At 36.6% G+C, this 22836-nt stretch overlaps 1 protein-coding gene across 14 annotated transcripts in view; it reads right to left on the bottom strand.

Moving 5' to 3' along the window:
• Nucleotides 1-22836, bottom strand: part of RALGPS1 (Ral GEF with PH domain and SH3 binding motif 1) — an 89082-nt gene that overhangs the window by 16255 nt on the left and 49991 nt on the right. For all 14 annotated transcript variants that reach the window (XR_008202942.1, XM_052669330.1, XM_052669331.1 and 11 more), the window contains 3 exons: nucleotides 12472-12609; nucleotides 10799-10892; nucleotides 4258-4325 (listed from right to left, as the gene is read on the bottom strand). Coding sequence is in view for 13 of the 14 variants with exons in the window: in XM_052669330.1 (XP_052525290.1) it covers nucleotides 4258-4325; nucleotides 10799-10892; nucleotides 12472-12609 (300 nt within the window). In the remaining variant the exon portion in view is untranslated. The remainder of the gene's footprint in view (nucleotides 1-4257; nucleotides 4326-10798; nucleotides 10893-12471; nucleotides 12610-22836) is intronic.

Raw genomic sequence — 22836 nt, 5'->3', positions numbered from 1 at the left:
ACAGTAAAAAACTACCACCTAATGTCTAATCCAAATCTTCCCTCCTTTGTTTAAAACCACTCCCCCTTGTCCTATCACTATCTACCCTCACGTTTATAAACTCCCTTTAAATATTGGACAGGGGTGCTCCAGCTCTTTGATCATCTTTGTGGCCATCTGCTGGACCCTCTCCAAAAGTTCCACATCTTTCCTGTGTTGGGGGACCCAGACTTGGACACCATACTCCAGCTGTGTCTCATGAGGGCAGAGCAGAGTGGGACAATCACCTCCCTTGCCCCGCTGGTCACCCCTCTTCTGATAGAACCCAGAATACTATTGGCTTCCAGGCTGCAACCACACACTGCTGGCTCATATTAAGTTTTCCATCAACCAGGACCCCTAAGTCCTTCTCAGCCCTTCAATTAAGTTGATAAAGAACATAAATAAAGCTTTCTATACTCATCTACTCTTCAATATACACATTCTAAGAAACATCAGTTGCTTAGAAAGATAGCTTATTTGTATTTCATTAGATCCTTTCTTCAGTTCTAGGAAAATATATTGAGTTATACTGTCTAAAATAATCTGTTTAATAGTTGTACCATAAATGCTTAGCAAGTCCTAGCCAACACTGCAGGAACACAGATGTCTTTTACAGCTAATTCAACTGGAAACTTTGAACAGTTTGCATGCTGTAGCCCTCCTCCTTCCCCCCTTCCTCCCCACCTTCTCTCCCCCTGTTCCCTCCTGCCTCCCTCTCTCTCTCCTTCTCCCCACTGCCTCTCTCCACAGCAAGGCCGAACGAACAGACTTAAGTCACTGCCAAGGAAGTTGTGTGAATCACACTGTTCCTCAAAATATACAATTGAACTGTTTAAAGCTCCTTTTAAAATGCTACTTGCAAGTAACAAGAATCTCTACAGTGTTATGGTAGGCATGAAATCATTCTGTGAAAGCGCTATTCACAGTTACACATACATTTGGCAATTAAGTGAGACCATCGTAGCCACTAATACACAAAACATAGCCTGTTGTGAGACATTCATTTTAATCAGATGTTTGCCTCCTGTTCAAAATTTACTGGAAAACCAGTTGGCAACCAACATGGAAAAGGAACACATGGTTTTCTCCAGTACTTTGCAAACAGAAATACAGATGGATATAACTGCTTTTACTGAGCTTCACACTCCTTTAGATACTTCAACAGGAAGAAAGAAACCCACAATGTTTCTGGATAGAATAAACTCCTAATCTTCTTTTGAAAGAGAGGTTAGGTAAAAGATGAAGACACAGTGCTGAGAAGGAAAACACTTCTGAAATCCATACAAGTTATGCTTCAGGACATGAAGAAGATACTACTTCCTGCCACTTAATTCATTATAAACTTAGTACTCGTTACTACAGTACTGAGCTTTTCTCCTTCCTTGGAAATATACGGCAGCCTGTATGAAGTATTTCACACATAGAACTCAACCACAGAATTGGAGTATTAATAGTGTGTTAACTTTTTCCACTATCAGAAAGACTGAACTAATGACTGAACTTCAAAGGTCATGAATCTTTATTTTACCTTAAAATGACTACATTCAGAGTCCTATGCTTTTGATTAGCACATTGGACTACTGCATGAACTTTTTTCAGATCATCTCCCACAATTATAACTTGTTGATTGGAAAGAGTTTACTGTTCATGTACAATAGTTGAAGTGGAAATAAACTATAACTTGAACAAAATTCAAATCCAAATAATGTTGATTTGAATATCTTAGAATGTGCTATTTCTAATTCTATGTAGTCAAATAACTCATTACAAACATTTCCATATTTTATACGATTAACAAGATTAACATTTAGCTATCTAATTATTAATGTTGTGAAGTAAAAAATACACCCCTGTCTTAATGCTTAATTACATTTCAATTTGAATTCATCTTATTTCACTGAGGTAATCTTCCTTGGAAATCAGCTTGATTTCTTCTTTTCAAGTGCATTGGATTTTAGCATCTTTGCTCTCAGGTGAAAAAAAACATTTAAGTATTACAAAATATTGGTGGCACTCATTGTCTAAATGACAGTAAATGAGAACTCTCTAGCTAAGCAAGAAACAGAAGTGCATAAGCATGTCAAGCTTTCGAAGGAAACACTAACAGAAGAAGTAACCAACAGGAATCATTCAAAATTTGGTTTCTAGTCACTACTCTGAACAGAGCAACAGGGCATGAAGGGGCAATGTAGATTGAGAAGAAAAAGTTAACTCTCTCTAATACTCCTAGACAGATATGATTACCTATTCAATCCAATTCTCTCCCTCATATAAACTCTTCCTCAGCCAAACTCTCTCTTCCCTGCCCCTCTGCTCTTCTCTCCCCTCTCATCTGCTATGAAAAATGACGTTTGGAATGCAAAATTAAATTGCTTGTCAGATGTAGTATAGTCTTCCCTCTCTCTCTCTTTTTTTTTTTTTTTTTTTTAAATACATTCACACATGGTTTAGCACAGTGAGGCAGAAAACAGGCCTCTCGGGTTAAGGGATTAAAACTGAACAGCTTTTGTGATACTGGTTCCCATAGTAATAACTATATTTTACATATTTTCATGTTTGTTTAACTCTCAGAAATTTATGCTCCTCTTCATCTGTACATTAATTTTTCTAACAGTTTATAAAAAATTCAGAAGATGATGACCCACTAGAACAGGTTGCTCAAGGAGGCTGTGGATGCCCCATCCCTGGAGGCATTCAAGGCAAGGCTAGATGTGGATCTGGGCAGGCTGGTCTAGTGGTTGGTGACCCTGCCCATGGCAAGGGGATTGAAACTCGATGATCTTTGAGGTCCTTTTCAACCCAGGCCATTCTACGATTCTATGAGAACTAGTCCCAGCATTATTTATTCAATGTTCCATCCAATTGGAAATTCTAAGAATTGTATGTGCGTGGATGCACACAGCAGTAATAAGTATGAAAAGGAGCCTTGCATAAATGTTTAGGAGCAAGAGTTCAGATTATGGAAATACCTAATTTTATACTTCTACTTCCCTATATTCTGAGTAGAGAGGATGTCCACAGCCAAAGCATTACTGACTACTGTCTAAATTTTTCAAAAAGACACCAGAGTTGTACACACAGCCACTAGAAGAAATCTTTCTTAGAGATGCATTTCTCATCATGATTTACTTTTTCAGTTAAGAGCTAAAGTAACCTATTCAACTGATCATATTATTCATATAAATCTTTCAACTGTGTGTCTTCCCCATTTACACAATGTAATTGTTTCAGATTGATGTGTCATTTTATACAGAAATCAGAAAGAATTTCCTATGTTATTCACTACACTTGTCTCTACTGAAAGAGACTTCTTCCTTCTTCACTTATTAAATACTAATGAAAATGCAAACATTTTAAAAAACAAACAAAAGAAAACCAGCCAAACAACCAATCTAACCTCTGTTCCAGTGCTAACAAGCACTCTGAGTTCCCCTCAGATGCCAGTTGTTAATATACAAGTTAAGAATCCCTATCTCAGAGTAATATTACTGGGAATGATTGTCCTGCAGTAGACTCCTCTATGGTAACAAGGTTAGTGGGAAACCTCAGTATGAATATGGGCCACCTTGGTCACTTGCACAGGTCAGCTCTAGGGATTAATTCTACGTGTGCTGTGATGTAATAGGGCTTTTATCAAAGTAAAAAAAAATCTGTAAGATTTTATGTTTCCTATTAAAAAATGTGATGCTTATTTAAAAATAATCTCAAAAATGCTGCTTCTCTGCCATTTCTATTTGCAGAAATGCAAATAACCCTTAAGAATGCTCCTCATTTGCTGTTAAATCTTACTTCTGAAATCAAACATTTTTCACTCATTCAAGATCAACGAATTTGTTTTGTCCAGTCATAGGAAAGTTGATATGCGCAAAATCAATCCCAACATGTAGGGTAACATTTGTCACTGTAAGAACATCCAAGAGCAAATATAACAAACAGAGGACAATTATTTAAGACAAAGGACAATTCCTACTCAAGTACAGGCTGGCCGTGTAAAAACTTGCAGTGAAAATCAGATCCTTAACTATTATAAGAGGAATGGTGTTCTGGTCTGACGATATTCTGAAACTTGTCAAATGCATGGAACGAGATCAATTTTCTAGCAGTCCCTACAAGATAATTCTGTATTTGCAACAAAAATCCGTATTTGAAGCTGATCAGTGGTCTTTCCCATACACTTCATTACAGGGCTTCTGTAATTAAAATTATTTCCTTACATTTAGAGATAAACTTCTATACCTGTCAGATCTTCTTTGGAGGAAACCAGTCGAGGAGAGCTGTTACCTGGCTCAATTCTTAATGATAATCTGGAAAAACAAATTTTTTAGACAAATTAACAATACTATTTGTAATAAAAGCTGAAATAAACTTATCGAAGCAATTATTTTGGCACTAGTAAGCAGCAATTTTACCTTGCTGGAAATGTAATTAATTTGGAAACCATGGAAACATTTATTTAATAAACCCACCACAAAATGGTCTGACTGGTCATGCCCATGTAAGCATTCAGCATTTCCTTGATAGAATGATGCAATTTTCCATGCATTCCTTGTGAAACTTAGGCACGGACATTCTCATATTTCTTTCAGTGACCACAATATTTGACAAAACCAAAAAAGATCTACTTCCACACAATTACCTGTTTTTCTTGAGGAGAAAAAAAGGAGGAAGACAAAGCAGAAAGGAAGACCTAAGTTTTTAACAACGTTCTAGAAAGAGGTATGTATCTTTATACAATCTAGAAAGCATCAGTGGAGTGTACTTAGCTTAAAAGTTCCCTGAAATAGCAACGGTTTTCAGTGCTACCAAATGAGATTACATGACTCCCTACTTGTTATATCCTCAGAAAACATAAAAATTGATGATTTTGTTTATCCGTTTAGTTAAGCTAAAGTACACTCTGAAATCTTCAGACCTTGAGAAGTTTGACTGTTTGGTCATTAACTTCATTAATGACAGAGTTCTGCAATTTTTTCACAATAACAAAGAATGGAATTTAGCTATTCATAATATGAAAAATGAGTATGTGTTAGAATAGCAATAATAAAAACCTAAATTTGAGCTTTGGTAAATACAAAATACTGATATTTAGATGTTTAACATAAATTATTTTTAAAAAGAGGATACATTCTGACAATAAGTTATCACTCCTGGTCTTCTCCCCTGTTCCCTCTCTCCCCTACAAGGATGAAAACAACCTAAGATTTTTATTTCATAGGAGACATACTGACAGTCAGGACAACTTCCAACAGCCTTGACTTACTTGTCACCATCCAAATTAATTTCTGGTTTTCCTCTGACACTGCATTTTCCACAGAGAGGCACTGGTTATCTATATACACGTATGTATTCAACTGCTCTCATCTGGATATGTATATATACAGTTATGCCAGCAGTGTAAGCCATCTCTTCCAAATAGTACTCACAGAGACAGAATCTTTGGCACCTCACATGCTTAGTGTTATACTACCAATAGGTCAATACAAACTTTACAACTGATGTATTTACCAACAAACAACACTCATATCCATCACAGACCAAATTATATTCTTCCAGTTTACTGCTCCTAGTCACAGATTGATAGAACTGCCCAGGTTGGAAAAGACCTCAGAAGATCATCTGGTCTAACATTTCATGGAAAAGGGTGACTAGAAGAGATTATCTAGCACTCTGTTCCATCTCATCTTAAAAACCTCCAGGAAGGGGGAATCCTCTTGGATACTTTTTATAGATGCTGCCTATCTGAACTAAAGCTTGAACTGCTTTTTATGGAAACTGTCTCACTTAGTATATTGGAATATCGATGTCTTGTAAATATGCTCTAAATAATTAAATTATTTTTACAGACAACATCCTACAGTACGTTTCAATCCTGTCTGTCATGTCCTGGTGACACTGCAATACAAACAAGTCTTCACTCTGTTTAATCAATAGTGTATATTAACAATAACACATTCAGAAAGACATATACTAACAAACATATGTCTAGCCCCAATACACATGCTGCCAGCTCTGCCACTTAAACTTGCCACTTTAAAAATTCATATATTAAAGCTGATGCCATAAATGCACTGCTTTACTACTGAGAGAAATGGCAGAAGCTTTAATGTCTCATTTCAGCTAGAAGGGACAAATCCTGAAACGCTTATACATGCAAACTCTTTTGGAATTAAAACATGTCCTGAATAGCACTTGAATTCTGGGCCTGGATTTCTTTATGGCTGTCAATAAGGCAGAGACTTAGTTATGACTCCTTTTTCTAGACATCCTTGATTACAGTAAAGTAAGTCTGAGGGAAGAACAGGGCTGGAAGATTAAGTAATGAGGTGAAAGGAGAAAACTTGCCTATTTGTCCAATCAAGGACCAAGGATAACCACAAAGAATACCGGGCCTGCCATAATGAAAGTTCAGCAAAAAGAATTGTTCTGGAATCACTGCAAGCTTGTTTGAATACTGCTGTCTAGCTCAGGGAAAAAGCGCATACCTGAGGACAAGCAGTCTCCTCACATAACTTCTAATGCTCTTACAGAAGGAAGAAGATTCTGCAGCAGTTGCATCACAGCGTTTTTCAAGCCTGCTGATTTTTGGTGATTTCCTGAGAAAACTATGATTATCAATATATAACTGACATATATGAATATAACTGAAAGGAATCCTGATGCTTTGGTTCCTATTTTTGCCCCCTCAGCCATGCAACCAGCAAATACTGTCGATTTCTTATCTTCTGTGGAGAACTGTACATGAGCTAAGCAAAAAAAAAAAATAATCTCTTATTTATAGGATATGACATCACTGTTAGGGGTTTTCTGGAGTAATTTTACTTGCTGACAAGCACAAACCTAAAGCAAGCAATTGGACTGGCACAAAAATCATAGAGAAAAGCTTTGTTTATATAAAGTGGCTGCCAAATTCTTCTCAGTGTAACTGAAGTTCCCATTTGGTGAAACGTGTGTTGGGATCCTGCCAATACATTTTAGGGCAACTATCTAAGCTTCTCTCCAGGACAGCCTGGTTGTGAGACAGTTATGTTCTTCCTGCCAAAAATCAAGCACAGACCTCTTTAGAGTACACAAATGCTGTCTCTAGCTCAAAATGAGATCTCACAAAAAAAGAGGAGGTAGAAAATTCTTTTCCATTATAAAAACTTTGTCTCGGCCTTTTTAAGGCCTTCAGTTTCTTCTGGCATGAGACCAGAAAATGCTATGAAGAGAGAAAATGTTTCTAGGGACAATTGAGAGGAAATATGAAATCAAATACTCAAGAAAATCCAGAAAATTCTTACCAAAATACACAGGCAGAAGAGGAATAGGAGATCCCTTTAAGGACAGATGTGATGACTTTTGACAAACGCAGACACTAATTTAAAACTTTATTTAGATGAAACAACATGGCAGAATAAGGTAAAGGTCCTCCAATACAAAGAAACGCATACCAACTGCAACAGCATTTATACTAAGTATCAAATCTTTCCTTCTTTTTAATACCTCATGAAATCAATCCAGTTTTTCCTAGTCAAGCCTAGAAAGAAAACTACTAAATAGGATTGAAATATTTTCTTGAACTTAAAAATGTACAAACAAAAGTACTTAGTAACCTGAAAGATACGTCAGTTATGTCAGACATGTTCCAGCGTTATCAGCAAGACTGCTACTAATATTACAATTATTTTCAAATTTAAACTGGAATTCTCATGACTTGTAGTGTCTACAAATATTATGTTATGGAACAATCAGCACATAGAAACCACTTGATTAATCAATTTTTACCAAGATGTTAAAGTTAATGAAAGTCATTGTATACACAGTGTTAACTCTGATACACCATGAAGAAAGTCCATTTAAAAAATCAAGTAAGCAACGTAACCAGTTTCTTGCATACAGTCCAGAAGATTTAGATCATAGCCTACAGTTAATACACATCTTGGACTGCCTGACCTTTACACAAAGCTGTGCACAGTGCAAATGTTCAGTATGCCTCTGCTGTATAATGCATTTTTATTCACAACACATACACTGTATCATGACAGTGAAGAAAGGGGAGAACGTTTGCTTTCTAACATCAGTACTCTGATAGGATTCTAACTCCGCGAAGCCAATAATGTTTACTTTGAAAACATCATACTACTTTTGTTTCAAGTCATTTTGCTACAGAAACGTTTTTATTCTTTGTAATTGTGATTAATTGAACACAAAAGCATACACCCATGAAACCTACACTGAAAAGTACAGCCAAGCATGTATTTTGCAGTGAACTACCCAATGCTAGTACGGATTCTTTTACTGAAATTTGCTGGAGTTTGCCCCCTAAGCAAGGGGACAAATTTTGGAACATTTTCACTCCATTTAATTTATGCCCTGATAATACTCAGAGAAGCTTTGTACCACTTCAAAAAAATTGCATTATCTAAACAGTTTCACTGTTAGAATTATTCTCTCAGGAAAAGCAAAGTCCTGCAAACATTTATCCCAGGAATCTACAGAATTGTCTGAGGAATAGTACTGTATTTGCAATGGTCTGAACCAGAGCTAAGTAGAAGAGCAACTGGACTTATCAACAAATATAATATTGTTCAAGAACAAACAGGAAGGGAAATAACTTGTCTCTTGCTATACACAAGTATTATGAAGTTTTTTTGGTCTCTAGTATGGCAACAACATTTTCAACCTGAACTACCTCAGTTGGATGTTATATTTGTAAGACAGCAATGTTAGCTATGACTGCACAGGAGCAGAATGGCTAGAGTAGGTCATTCTTTATGCTGGTACATGCCTGACACCGAGAACTCCATAAAAACATAGAAGAACTTCAAAAAAGTGAGCAGGACTACGGTAGTCATCCTGCCCCTGTACTCGGCACTGGTGAGGCTCCCCCTTGAATACTGCGCTCAGTTTCGGGCACCTCAGTACAGAAGGGACACTGAGGTCTGTAGCAGGTCCAAAGAAGGGCAACAAGGCTGGGGAAGGGCTTGGAGAATGGCTTGGAGAATATGGCCTATGAGGAGCGACTGAAGGAACTGGGGCCGTTTAGTCTGTGGAAAAGGAGGCTAAGGGGAGACCTTATTGCTCTGTTCAAGTACCTGAAAGGTGATTGCAGTGACAGTGGGGTTGGTCTCTTCTCACTGGTGACAGGATAATTAGTCTGCCCTTCTGCCTTCACAGATGCCAACTGGTCATATTCACTGCATTAACTGATCAGGTTTCAACTTAAACTTATTTAGTTATTTGTCTCTTTCCTCCACATAAGAAGCCATTCCAGAATTCCATTACTCTGATAGTGATACCACACTTCAACATTTACAATTTTTTTTATTAATTCATCCTTGTGATACCTTTCACCCTACTGTATTTAGATACTGTGATTCTATTAACTGAAGTTCTGTTTTTCCAGGCTTTCCTTAAATCTGTTGTTCTTTATTCTCCTCAACATGACGGTATTTTTGTTACAATCGATTCTGCGCAGATGTCCAGAAATTCATAGAGAACACCATGTAATGTATCACTGGCTTCCTTGTGAAACCGCATTAACAATTTAATTTTTCCTAGAAATAGTCTATTTGATAGAGAGTAAACATCATTTGTATTTTCACAGCAGTATTACAGGATTTTTGTGTCACTGCTGTTACAGTCATCAGACTAAATTATTCTTCCTTAGTGATGTTCCAGTCAACTTCTACCTCAATGAACCCTTCCAATACTTTTATTACCATATGGTCTAAGTACACACACATTTTGAGTCAAGGTATCAGCTGCATTACTTAATAACTTTGGTAACAAGACCAGTTTCAAAAAACATAACCTTCTCTCTAAAACATATTTTACAATCTTCCGTACCAACTGTATGAGAACCATTAGGTCACAGCCTGAACCAGTGAATGAGAACCTGGTGAAGGGATGTACCCAGCCCTGGGAACACAGGTGAAGCAATTAACCTGTGTAGCAGGCCCTGGATCCATCCCTCCCTAAACCACATTAAAGAGCAGCATCTCTACTCAGAGATCATCTCCTTTGGATTATTTGGTGAGCCCTGATCCTCAGGTGGAGGAGGGGTAAGTGTTTCCTTCTTTATTACCAGATTGTGACCTCTACCTTTCTCGGGTGATCTGAAAGTGGTTTAAAGTAGCCATATCTGCTACTGCTTATCCATACACCACTGTTACATTACCAAACATCCGGTCACTTCAAGCACTTAATTCTCAACTAAACAGAGGTACTCTATTTATCAATAGGTAATCATATAGCATTGTAGCTGTCTTGATTGAGTTACTTAAAACCTTAGCTGTAAGGTTTTAAAACCAGCACCCTTTATATTGTCTACTTTTAATCACTGCATTAGTTGTCTTTCTCACAAACGCCATAAACTTCCAGGTTAATATCTGAAGTACTAGCTTAATAAAAAGAGTAATTTGAATTTGGGAGATGTCTTTTATGTAATACTTACAACAGCATAAAGTAAATCCTGGACATCTTAAGAGATGGCTTCGGTGTTCCTGAACAAAATTCCCAGAATATAATCATTATGTAGTGGAATGAGGACTAAACCTTCATCTGCTTTTAAAAAACTATTTCATTTTGGAAAACTAGCTACATTAAGGGCAAAAATCATTCTGAATATTAATTAGGCATCTTGGTATTATCAACTCTAATAGCACAATATGAACTACTGCAGACGAACCCCACAGCATCTTCCGTCAACAGCTTCTTGTTCAAACACAAATCAAACTAACATTTGTATGCTGTTTCCTTTAAATTTTCCAAAACTAAATGAAAGAATAGTACTCACTTGTAATTGTCATCTTCCACAAATTTCTGAAGTTCCTCGATGTAACGGACAGACTTCAAATACTTCTGTACATGGGGTAGTGTCGTAAGATGTTCTATAAAGTGTTAAAACAAGATGAATATTCACATAATCCACAATAAATGATTCTTTTTTTTTTTTTCCTGATTCTCATGATTATCTTAACGGAAAGAGAGGATCTGAACTTCCGTATAGAATAAATAAGGCAGAATTATTACTTTGACTCTATGAGGATTTTAAAGATTTGATTGAGCAGAAGTGATGCTCAGTTGTTAAAGAAAACAGAACAGATGCATGCCATCATCATAGCATCTAGAGGATTTTATCATATGCTATCTCATAAGTGGAAAAGGAGTTCCTTTTACGTAAGCCCTGCCTAGATTTTGTACTGATTGTTTTGGGAGAAATTGAAGCCTGCAGCAATGGCTATTATTCTCATATGCATGAGGCAAGAAAAAAAAAATTATGATGCTGCATATCAAGATAAAAATATGCTAAATTCAGAAAGACAGAAAAATCCTTTGAGTGTATGGTGCATGAACAGGAACACATCTTGTAGTATCTGAATGAACTCTAACACTCTCATAAATACAAGTGTCATAAAGGTATCTATTATTCCATAAGATTGGTTCTTCAAGGCCACGTTTTAATTTTCATTCTGATTTTAACAAAACCAGTTAAAATTAATGCAATGTAGGAAGTTGCCCCACTGCCAAAAGGAAGGGGTCAGTGAGATAAGATTTCTTTTATCAAAGTATTCGGAGACAAATTGGAAGTCACAATAAGAATATGAAAGGTAAATACCCTACCTCTTCAGAATCATACACTATTATGCCTAATCCATAGCTTTAAATATCTTCTATCAAAATCTACAACAAAGAACAAGGGCTGGGTACTTAAACATACACAATATCTCACCTAACTTTCTCATAATCTAAGATTTAACCTTTTTTTTAAATTTAATTTTATTTTTTTTTAATTAAAAACATTCCCAAACTGGAGCATTTAAAATTCATTTAGTTGTACAGCTACTTCAAGGTTTTTAGCTTGTTCCATGTTTAAGCAATGAAAGTCCATGCTAAATCATCAGCAGTATGCTCTGTATTGTCAAGATCCCCAAAGCAGCACGTTTCTTGACATGAGGCTTTGCATAACAGGCTAGAATTGCAGAAATGAATTTCAGAGCACAATTCTGTTAACAAACAGAAGTAACATCATCATCCTCACTAAGTGAGGTATAACAAAAACTTAATAGATAATTTCACAGCTGTTGTATTTGGAAATATTTGTATTTAATTCTGTAAACTTTTCATCATGACACGAACAACAAAATGATAACAAAATCGACATATTGCACACTCCAAAAACAACATATCTACTAGAAAGGAAAGATGAAGATGTATTTCCCACTTACTGCTTGTACTGTCAGCTGTATTTGGAAATACATCATTTGTAGCCCATACACAGCAGTAAATGCCACACAATTCTGTTACAGTTCTTACAGTTCAGAATATATGCTCATTTGCCTGTGTCCAATGTTCAACTCTACCATTCTTATCCTCTTGTGTTGCCTTTACATAGGTTAGAAACTTCTTATGTTATTAAAGACACTTCAGTTAAGACTTATTAGGAGTAAAAAATAAAGTATTACCAACCATAGTTACAGGAGACTTGCAGATCAGCTATTATTCGGAGAATATTGTTCATTTGATTGGATCTTTGTTCATTTTCCATAATGCTGCCTGAAGCAGGATATGCAGAATCAATGTAGATTAAGTCGAAGAGATAAATTCCTGAAACAAACAAATAAATCAATCTGGTGTTTCACACTGAAAAAGTTGCACAATTGTTAATGAGCAAAATGGCCAGCAACTATTGACCACCACCATCTTCTAGGTTCATTAAAAAAAGGATTCATCTGTTCAAACGTCACCGCTTGTGTTATAATTCTATGGTATGTCTTTAGAACAGGGACAGAACAGGTTTTGCTTTGTGCGCTTCTGCAGACTGATGTCTACTACGAAAAATTTGCAGAGCCGTAACCAATGAATATGAGAACTTAACTTGGCATTTTTCGCTTTTCAGAAGATCCCTTATCACGTGAAAACAATCTACTGCCAACATTCTCTGGGGTAAGTAAGAGCACTACTAGTTATCATCTTCTCGTTTGTTTACAGTTAGTTTCCATTCCATCTTTCAAATTCAGCTAAGAACTTCCTCTGGAATGCATGATAAAATCATAGCTCCGTGGGAGAACTGTGTTGCAATCTGTAAGAAAAGCACTGAAATGTGCTGCAACTCACACATACAGGGCTGTCTCAGACACAGAACCTGCAGCCTTGCAGGGTGAGTAGGACAAGCATCTTATCCCTTCCACAACAAAGTTTTTCAGAAATCACCACATGCACTTTATTCAGTGATCACTGCAGCTATCACTGCAGTATCAAAAACATTACCTCAGTCTGACTTTTCTTTAAAGAATTATGCTGACATTTAGGGTCAGCTAAAAGTAAAAACTTAAACTAATATATTCCTAAACTATTGTATAAGATGAATAGAGAAGTTCGTGCCTCTTTTTTGCGTAACAAAGAAAGCAATATTCTTCTCAACAGGAAAATAATTTGTGCAGCATAAAAATCTGCCGTATTTCCATATCACATTTTCCATATCAGATTTTCCACATTCTTTTTTGAGCAGGTATATAATTTTTTTTGAGCATGTATATAATTAATGACTTTTTTTTCCCTCTCATGTTTTCTTGCCCTGCTTCAAAAAAAGCACTCTTAGTGTTTCAGGAAAAGAGCTAGCTGGCTCAGTTACTCTTCCAGCTTCAGCACATTACATTCTCTCAATAAATTCCAACTATTAAAGCAACAGGAAATGCAATTGTGCTAGTCAAGCAGAATTTTTTCAAAATGAGGGAAAGCCACTACAATAAATTGAATGGAGCACCTCTAAGCAACACACACTCCACTCTGAAACAACTTTAGTATGCTTGCATTAATTACTAATAATCTTTGGAAGCGTATTAAGTTCATGCAGTGAAAACAAATTATTTTTCATGTTATCTCCTGGTAATAAGTACGCCTCAAACTTACTCATTCAAAAAAAAAAAAAAAAAGTAAGATTTCCATTTGGGAAAATATAAATTCTTACCTGAAATCAAAACATAATTACATGTGTTCTCTAGCCTTCAGTTAGATACTACTATCATCTACAGCAGTAAGTTACAAATCAGCAACAAGAGTCAATGGAATTCAAGAAAAGCCACGTGGCTTACTGAAGTTTGCTCCTTCACAGTTTATGAAAAACAGCTCAGGCAATTTTGTCAGATTTACACAAATAGTAAGTATCTGCACAAGTGCAATCTCCTTCACATGTTGAGTTCACCTGACACTTCATTAATATGTAGTCTTATAGTTCAGACTCAGACTTGCTGTGCAATTCTACAAATCTCAAGAACTATCTGCTGGATCTGCACTAACTTTTCTCTGTCAATTAGGAACAAAATCACAGAGTGGTTCGAGTTGGAAGAGATCTTTAAGATCTAGTTCCAGCCCCCCTGCTATAGGCAGGGACACCTTCCTCTAGACCAGGCTGCCTTCAGCCTCATCAAGCCTGGCCTTGAACGCTTCCAGGGAGAAAGCATCTACAGCCTCTCTGGGCAATCTGTTCCAGTGTCTTTATGGAGGTCTCTTGCAAGAATTTTTCTCACTAGCTTGCTCTTTATCTGATTTTGCAGATATCTGACAAGCTGATAAGTAAAAAGTTAATTGGGGCACACATCGGATTACGTCCAGCATCAGCCAGGTTGTAAGCACCTACCTTACTTCCTTCATTTAAGCCTATCTGTGCATGCATTCTGAAAAATCCTTCAATTGCTTAGGGAGTAGTAGATAAACAAATTATACAAACTATCACAGAAAAATGAAGAAACAGACACAGAAGCAGTGAAAAGCAATAACAAAGTCAATTCATTCTGAACTGTTAATGTTTTGCTGAGAAAACATAAGGTTATAACTAAGCTGTCTCCCGATCTTACACAGACCATCCAGCATGGGCTACAGAAGACTGCATCATCATCTATTCTGTCCGTGAATCAGTAAAGAGTGCTCCAATGGACACTTAATTTCAGAATCTCACCAGAAAAAATATATATATTTAATCCTTATAAATGAGTGGAATATAGTTGGATTAACAACACATAAACCAACTGGCTTTACCTCTCTGGAATAGAAAAAAAAAAAATGCTTAGAAATCAGGTCAAGTTTTACAGTCTAGTTTAGCCTCCCTCCTTCACTGGCTCAGAAAAATCTAAAAATATTTCTTCCCACGTTAAAACTGCTCTCTCCTGAGGAGATAATAATTCTTACAGATACACTTGCAGTTTATAAGGTGGAGACTCATATGACTCGGACTACCTTAACACTTTAAGCTTATAAGAAATCTGGGGGATTTACTGCTTCCTAAAAAACATTCTGAATTTGTTGTCAGTTTTCATTTCTATGTACTTCTACCTCTAGAATGACAGAATTCAGTACCATTATTGAAAATGTATCTGACTATTAAATGACACTCAGTGGAAGAGGGAGTGACTGAGTTTGGTCTTTACACCTGAAGTATTGTCCTATTAATTAACTTACAGCAGCATATTTCATCTGTGTCTACACACCTGCAAACTGAAAAATAAAATTTTCATTTAAGAAAATTAGGTGAGTAGGCCAACATAGTTACTTCTGTATCTTCACTGTGGGTAATAATTTATACCTATAAGATCACAGTTAATTCCCCAGTATACTATCTACTGGTAACTATAAAGGTATTATTGCTGCTGGCAAGTGGTGCTTGCTGCCATCTTAACACGACATTAGAAACAAATAGTCTTGCTCTTTCCATTTAGCATTCCTGAAGCATTACCTAATTTCCACATCTCTCTATCTCTCCAGCTTTGCAGGAAAACTAGCAGTCTCTGCTAAGTCTGTCAGTGAACTGAATATCCTATTAAATATCCTATTAAATGACTTGAACTTGACTGTTTAAAAAAAAAAAAACAACCTAGAATAAATCACCTCTCCACCAGGCAGTGTGTGTTCTCTCTAGTGTGGTCTGACTACAGCCTGTCCCACTTCTGTATGCCTTCATTGTGAACTTCCTATATACATCATGTGATGATAGGGATAGATAAGAATCAATTTATTTTGCTCAGAGAAAATACAAAATCATTCCTCTCAGCAAAAGACTTCAAGACCTGCCTCTGAAAAGAAAGACTCAGATTTGCACTATGCCAAAGAAAACACAAACCACTAGCTTTTCAAATGTTGGCTTACATTTGTGCTACTGTGCACAGAAAAGGCTTTCAAAGATGTGAAACCATCGGGATATTTTCCAGAGGGTGAGCTCATGGGCAGCTGCTTCTGCAGGCAAAACATTTTCCAGTGAGATTGACATTTTTCCATTGTCATTAAAATCAATTTTGCAGCTGGTTATTGCATGTGGAGAATACCATATTCATTAGTTTATGGCATCAAGGAAATAACAACACAGGAAAAGCATGGCTGAATAATCTATGGTTAAATTCATCAATGGAAATTACAGCATGTAAAGAAGAGAGATTATTTTTAAATGACAAAAAAAAGAACTATAATACCTTGCTCTTAAATTTTTACTCTAGAGCTCAATCAAAGCAGTAATATTACCAACAGTTTAGAGATAGGGAAATTGAAATATAACACAAAACAGAAAACTGAACTTCAAATGTAGGAGTCAGTACAGCCAGATCATGCATTTTGAGCATTCCATCTACTAGAGAGCAACAAATTAAGTTTTTTTTGAAAAGCCTTTTCCCACATATAGTATTGAAGTTCTACCATACTACGTAAAGCAGAGGACAGAGAGAAAGCTACTTATCAATTGAGTAACTAGTTGAAAGTCAAAGTCACTATAGTCAGCAGTCTGTAAAACCAAAGATGCCATTCTTAGCAGATTAGCTCATAGTCAGAGAAAAGACTACAGTTTTGTGGTATCATTGGTTTCACAAAATTTGGACATTTTCCATTGACTATGGGCTGGAATATTTTTCTATATAACCAAAGTTATATACTGGTTAGTCTTGTTAGGACTTGGAATACTCTAAGAAATTGAACATGCATCTTTTCCAAGGCAACAACATGCACTTTGTAATAGATACTGCCAGCCTAGCGGCCAAATGAATGCAGTCGCTTAGAGGAAAGTAAGGGCAGGATTAAGACCAGTTTCATTTATTTCTATCTGATGCCAGTTAGCCAGAACACTCACATATACCAATGCATACTACAAGGTTGTCAAAAGGACAAAAAGCTTTATCAGAGAAAATATTTATGTTATTTTTACCTCTAACAGTTTCAAATTCTGAAACATTCCCAAGAAATACTGACTTTTGGTACTTCTTACAGTGTATCACATGCTTTTACTACAAGTACAGACCCCTGCCCAACTGGTTTTCCTGCTTCGATCTCTTGTTGACAAACCTCTACAACCCAAATGGGGTTCAGATCCACATGAAGCAGCACTGCACACTTGACTCACCTATGACACATTCCACTTTTGACCCCACGTACATGTTTGCCACTATGTTTGCATTCTTACTCAACCTTCTCATTTTACCTGTACATTGTAACCATAGCTTTTTTTTTTAATTAGCCTCAGAATGTTTGATTTTTTTTCCTCTTTGTAGAGTATCCCTGTTATTGTGACCTAATACTCAATTAGAGAAGCACCTTAAAAGAAGCATCTCAAAACTTCAACTTATTAATATATCCCTTTTCTGCTCAAGCTTCAGGATAACTAGCAAGTAGAATTAAACAAGGAAAACCATAGTTGTTGTTTTGTTGTGTTTTGTTTTTAATATCATTGATGCTAAATAGAATTCACAGTAATATTTAACTAAAGTTAACAGAGTACCAGAATATCTAAAAAAAATCTCACACTCAGTATAGATAATGGTTTAAATGACATACAGAAACAAAACAAACAATAAGACAAGAGAGATGCAGACTCAAAATGAGCTGTAAATATCTCTTACAATTTGTGGGTCACTGAGAAGTTATGCAAGCAAGATTAACAAAAAGCTTGTAAGTGTTAGTGACATTCTCCTGGATAAACCAGTACAGAACAAGTCTGAGCAAGCATATCTAGAACACCTGAAAACTCCCTATCATCAATTTTACTTATCCACTAATGCAATGCTCAATCTGAAGAATGGGGAACATTTTATAATCTTTTATAAACTATGCTAGAAATCAATAACAACAGTAAAGTATTAAATATATGCAGATTAAATTTATTCTCATTGTGATTTTTCCAACATACTACACACCATAAGTATACAAATACCTTCCATTCTTGGTATATTAACACAGCAAGCCAGTGTTTGGAACAGATCAAACTACACCCTGGGTTGTGGAGAAAATTCAGAAGATATTTTAATATTTTAGGCAACGTACTCATACAGATTTTCTGAAACTCTAATAATTAGCAGAAGAATGGGGAGTCTTAAATCTCTTCCATTTTGACAAATACCTTTGAAGGAATAAACATAAATAAGAGGAACTGCAACATATACTGTTGCAGTTAAGTACAACTCAGGGACATATCTTGAAGATATTCTCAGTAGAAAACAACACCATGTCCTGTTTCAGAAAAAAAATTATGTAAACAAAAGGAAAAGGAAAAATATCTACTTGCAAAATTCACACTAATACTACAAACACTAAAACAAGGATTGAACTAAATCCAGGTAATTTCTCAAGTAAGTACCTTATTCTTTTTTGTTACAAGAAAAGAAATATATTCATGATAATATTTCAAGTCAGACTTGAAAAAAAATCAGAGGTGGTCCCAATAGATGACCATCAAAATGGCTACAAGGTTAGAAAACTTGTTCAAGGAAGAAAGGTTAAAGGAACTGGGTTTGTTCAGCCTAGAGAAGTGAAGGTGCAGAGGCAAATATTAACCAGCCTTCTAAATTCAAAAGGAGGTTATAAGACATATGGAAATACTCTATTCAGATACACAGCAACAGAATATGAGCTGATGGGAGAAATTCAGGTTAGCAGCAGAATCTGCCTGTATGATATAGTTTGATAACAGGACTCAGTAGATCAGGTTGAAGGACTTGAAGGTCATTTTGAACACAGATAATACTGTGAAATTCTGTCTGCCTATTAATTCTTCACTGTGAGAACAAATATTAGAATCAGTTCCCCAGTGTTGCGGTTCGAAGAGTTAATCATGTGACACTCCTCCCTCTCCCCAGGAGAAAAAGGCGGGGGAATTAGGAAGAGGGGAAAAACTAGACTGAGACAGGAGAAACTAATTTATTAAAAGGGATGTCAGACAATACAGAATAATTAAGAATAATAAAATGAACCAAAAATAAAACTGAAAAGTTGGTCTGAATCTTTACTGGCAGACCCTTCACTACTCATCTCCCAGAAAAGACAAGAGAGCTCTTGACTCATCCCCCAGTATCAGAAGTCATGTGGAGGCTCCTGGGAAATGTAGTACATCCCAATTCATCTCCCTCTCGGAGAGTCAGAGCTCACATAGTACTGCTAGAGAGAGAAGCAGGAAATGCAGCTCCGCAGTGCAGCACCTCTGCACCCAGCAGCCTGTTGCATGTTGTTATGATATGCAATACTGATAAAACCAGGACACTCAGAGAAAGAGGGCAATTTTCCTTGCTGAAAATATTCAAGATTCTGCTTGATAAGGCCCTGGATAATCTAATCCATGGCCCCTGCTACCAGCAGCAAGGTGGACCAGATGAACTCCAGGGGCCTTCCAGCCACAGTTTCTCTAACACTCTTCGATAAATATGCTAGCCTAGCCTCCATCTCTGTTATTATAGGAGAGGGTAGAGTACAGAAATTACACTGACTAATTTGTTGTTACAAGGTTATGTGTCTATTCAGACAATTGTCAATGATTTTAACTGAAAAAAAACAGACTGCTTGTAGCAGTTGCTTTAATCATGAGAAGTAAGAAAATCTGACATCGAGAGAATACATAACTAAAGAGAACATCTTATTTTGGCTTAACTAAGATTGCACATTGGTAAAATACACATTTAAATATGCTATAAGGCTGGTCTAGCGAATAAACAAGAACATGTTAGTAAGTACTCTGAAGTAATCAACACCATCATTGTATCTGAAACAGTGTTACATATTCCAAGCAAAAAAGCACAGCGCATGGCTGTAAGTCTGCCTATTTATTATTATTATTTTTTACTTGAAAGAGAAATATATAATAAAAAACAAAGATGTTTTCTATTGGACTGTTTTCTTGATCATATGACATTTCTTGACTGAATCAAACTAACTTCTCATGCATATGCTTATTATGCAAAACATCAAATTCTCTCTTTTTTGGTTTCAGAAACCAGAAAGCATTGCAGGAGGGCCACCTTCCCACCCTGGGCTTTTTTATACCTGGAAAGCATAGAAAAACTGCTTAGGAATATTTACTCTGGAATAGATAATATTACAGGCCCAGCATTCCTCAAAAATGATGACATCCAAATTGAAAGTTTCACTGGAAACTTGTTTCACAAGTTCAGTAAGTTTACAGTGGAGAAATAATTTATCAGAATAGAACTTAGGGATCATTTGGCAAATGCACTTCATAGGTTAAAAACCAGTGTCAACATATCACCCATACAAAGCATTGCTCTGATATAGAACCCTACCTCCATCAAATAAACACAAAATCACAAATAAATCACTTCACAAACAAATAATTCAGTGAATATTCTGAAAACTATTTTACGTCATGAAAAACAAGAAGCTAACGTTACAAGGTACAAGTGGTAGTACGTACACTTAGGAGAAACAAAAAGCATGAATATTTGTTGTCATTGCTACCTCTATCAGAACACAAAATAAAACCAGTTTATATTTTAAAAATGCAATGTTTCCAGAAAGTACTGAGAGATCTGACTCAACTGGTACTCACAGTATTTCCAAATACTACATTTTTAAGAACTGGATAACAAAAGTAATAGAATCTACAGCACTACAGCACATGCACAAGTACTAAAAACAGTTCCACTCAAAAGCAATAGCTTCAACAACTGGATAAAAAAAGCAACTACATCATTCTTAGTCCTTTGAAAGGCTGAGCAACTTTAACATCAAGCATTCATTCAATAAAATTCAAAACTAAATTCCAGGACTGGTACAACTTTTAATTCCCTCATCTGCCAAGAGCATCTGTGTTATCCAGTTTCTTCTGGCTCCCTCTATGAATGGAAAAATAAATCTAAGAAAAAGAGAGAAGCTTTTGATCATACCATCTTCTCAGAAGCTGTAACATCTCTTTAAGATGACTTAAAGACTTGAATACATCAACTACTTAGATATCCCTGATATGGCGCACATAAGTCATGCTCTAATTATCTGTAGATTTTAAGAAAGCAATATTACAAATCACTTTATATATAACATAGATTATAAAACAAACAAGCAGTTTGCAGGCTTCGGAGAGTGCCTTGTTATAAAATGCTGCTTCTGTTTGCACAGAAGTGGCAACCAAAAAGAATACAATACAGTTTTACAAATGTTTTAGATGTAAGCTTTTTGTATCTGCTTGGCACTAGTGAGGCCACATCTGGAATACTGCAGTACAACACAGACATCAAATTGGACAAAGGCCAATCTAAGACTACTGGGATGTCCGGACAAGCAGAAACAGATGACACATGAGGGAAGGCCTAAGGAACTGGGCTTGTTTAGCCTGGATAGAAGGGGCTAGAAGTGCAGAACATAACTGTGGTCATTTCTCTAACAAAGAAAAGACTGCGTGGGAGTTGTACAGATCAGAGCCAGATTCTTCTCAGAGATGCACTAAGCAACTGACATAACTTGTAGCAATGGAAAACCCACTTAGCATAGCGGTTAAGAAAAATCAATTGCTGTTAGAGGGGTCAAGCACTGTAACATCTCCCAGAAAGCTGGTGAACTTCCATTTCTGGATATTTTCAAAACTCAGATGGACAAGTTCCTGAGTACCCTAACTTAATTTTTAAGTAAGCCCTGTTTTGAGCAGGAGGTTGAACAGTTAACCTCTAGAGATCCTTTTTTCTGTGCGTGTCTTTCCCTTCCTGTGGTAATTTACTGATATGGCTATGGCACTGGCCTGAGTATTTGCACCTATATGCATTCTGACATAAATCTGCCTAGAGAATAGCAATTGTGATGGATATTCTAGCAAATAATGTTCTTCCTAAAATATCTGTGTTTATTATTTTAAATTCATTACCACATTTTGAGATCACTGCTCATCAAGCAATGCTCACATATGATCACAACTGTGCAACCTCGCTGGAGAGCAGTAATGAGTGACGTAGCCAATGTCTGAGTACTGAACCCAACCTTAATTAACGCTGCCATTAATTATATGGGCAATAGTGACCCTCAGAAAGTTTGTTGATGATACAGAATTGAGGAGATGGCAAGTACACAAGTGTCACCCAGAGTGACACTGACAGGCCAGAGAAATGGGCTGACAAACTTTTCACGCAGTACAACAAGGAACAGCGTTCCTCTACCTATGGAGAAATAACACTAGGCACCAGGGCTTGCTAGGGGAAAGCAGCTTGACAAAATAAGACCTGCAGGTCTTATTGGTTGAACGTGGGCTAAGACAGCTACAGATTTTTGGCTGCCTCGAGCAAAAATACTGCCAGAAAGTTAAGAGGGGCGATCCTTTCTCTCCAAGTCAGCACTGGTGAGACAGCACCTGAAACACTGTGCCCAATTCTGGGCTCTCCAGTACCAGAGATGTGGACATAATGGATAGAGTCAAAGGGCTATAAAACTGATAAAGGAACTGGAGTATCTGTCCTATAAGGAGAGGCTGAGAGAACTGGGAGAGCTTAGCCTAGCAAAGACAAGGCTCTGGGGTATCTTAACAATGCCTGAAGAAATACCTGAAGGGAAAGTGCACTAAGGACAGCTCATTTCAGAGGTGCCTGCTAACAG

Source organism: Tympanuchus pallidicinctus, unplaced genomic scaffold (genome assembly GCF_026119805.1).
Source record: "Tympanuchus pallidicinctus isolate F22 unplaced genomic scaffold, pur_lepc_1.0 scaffold8, whole genome shotgun sequence".
NCBI classification, from domain to species: domain Eukaryota; kingdom Metazoa; phylum Chordata; class Aves; order Galliformes; family Phasianidae; genus Tympanuchus; species Tympanuchus pallidicinctus.
This window is presented reverse-complemented; position numbering and strand designations above follow the sequence as displayed.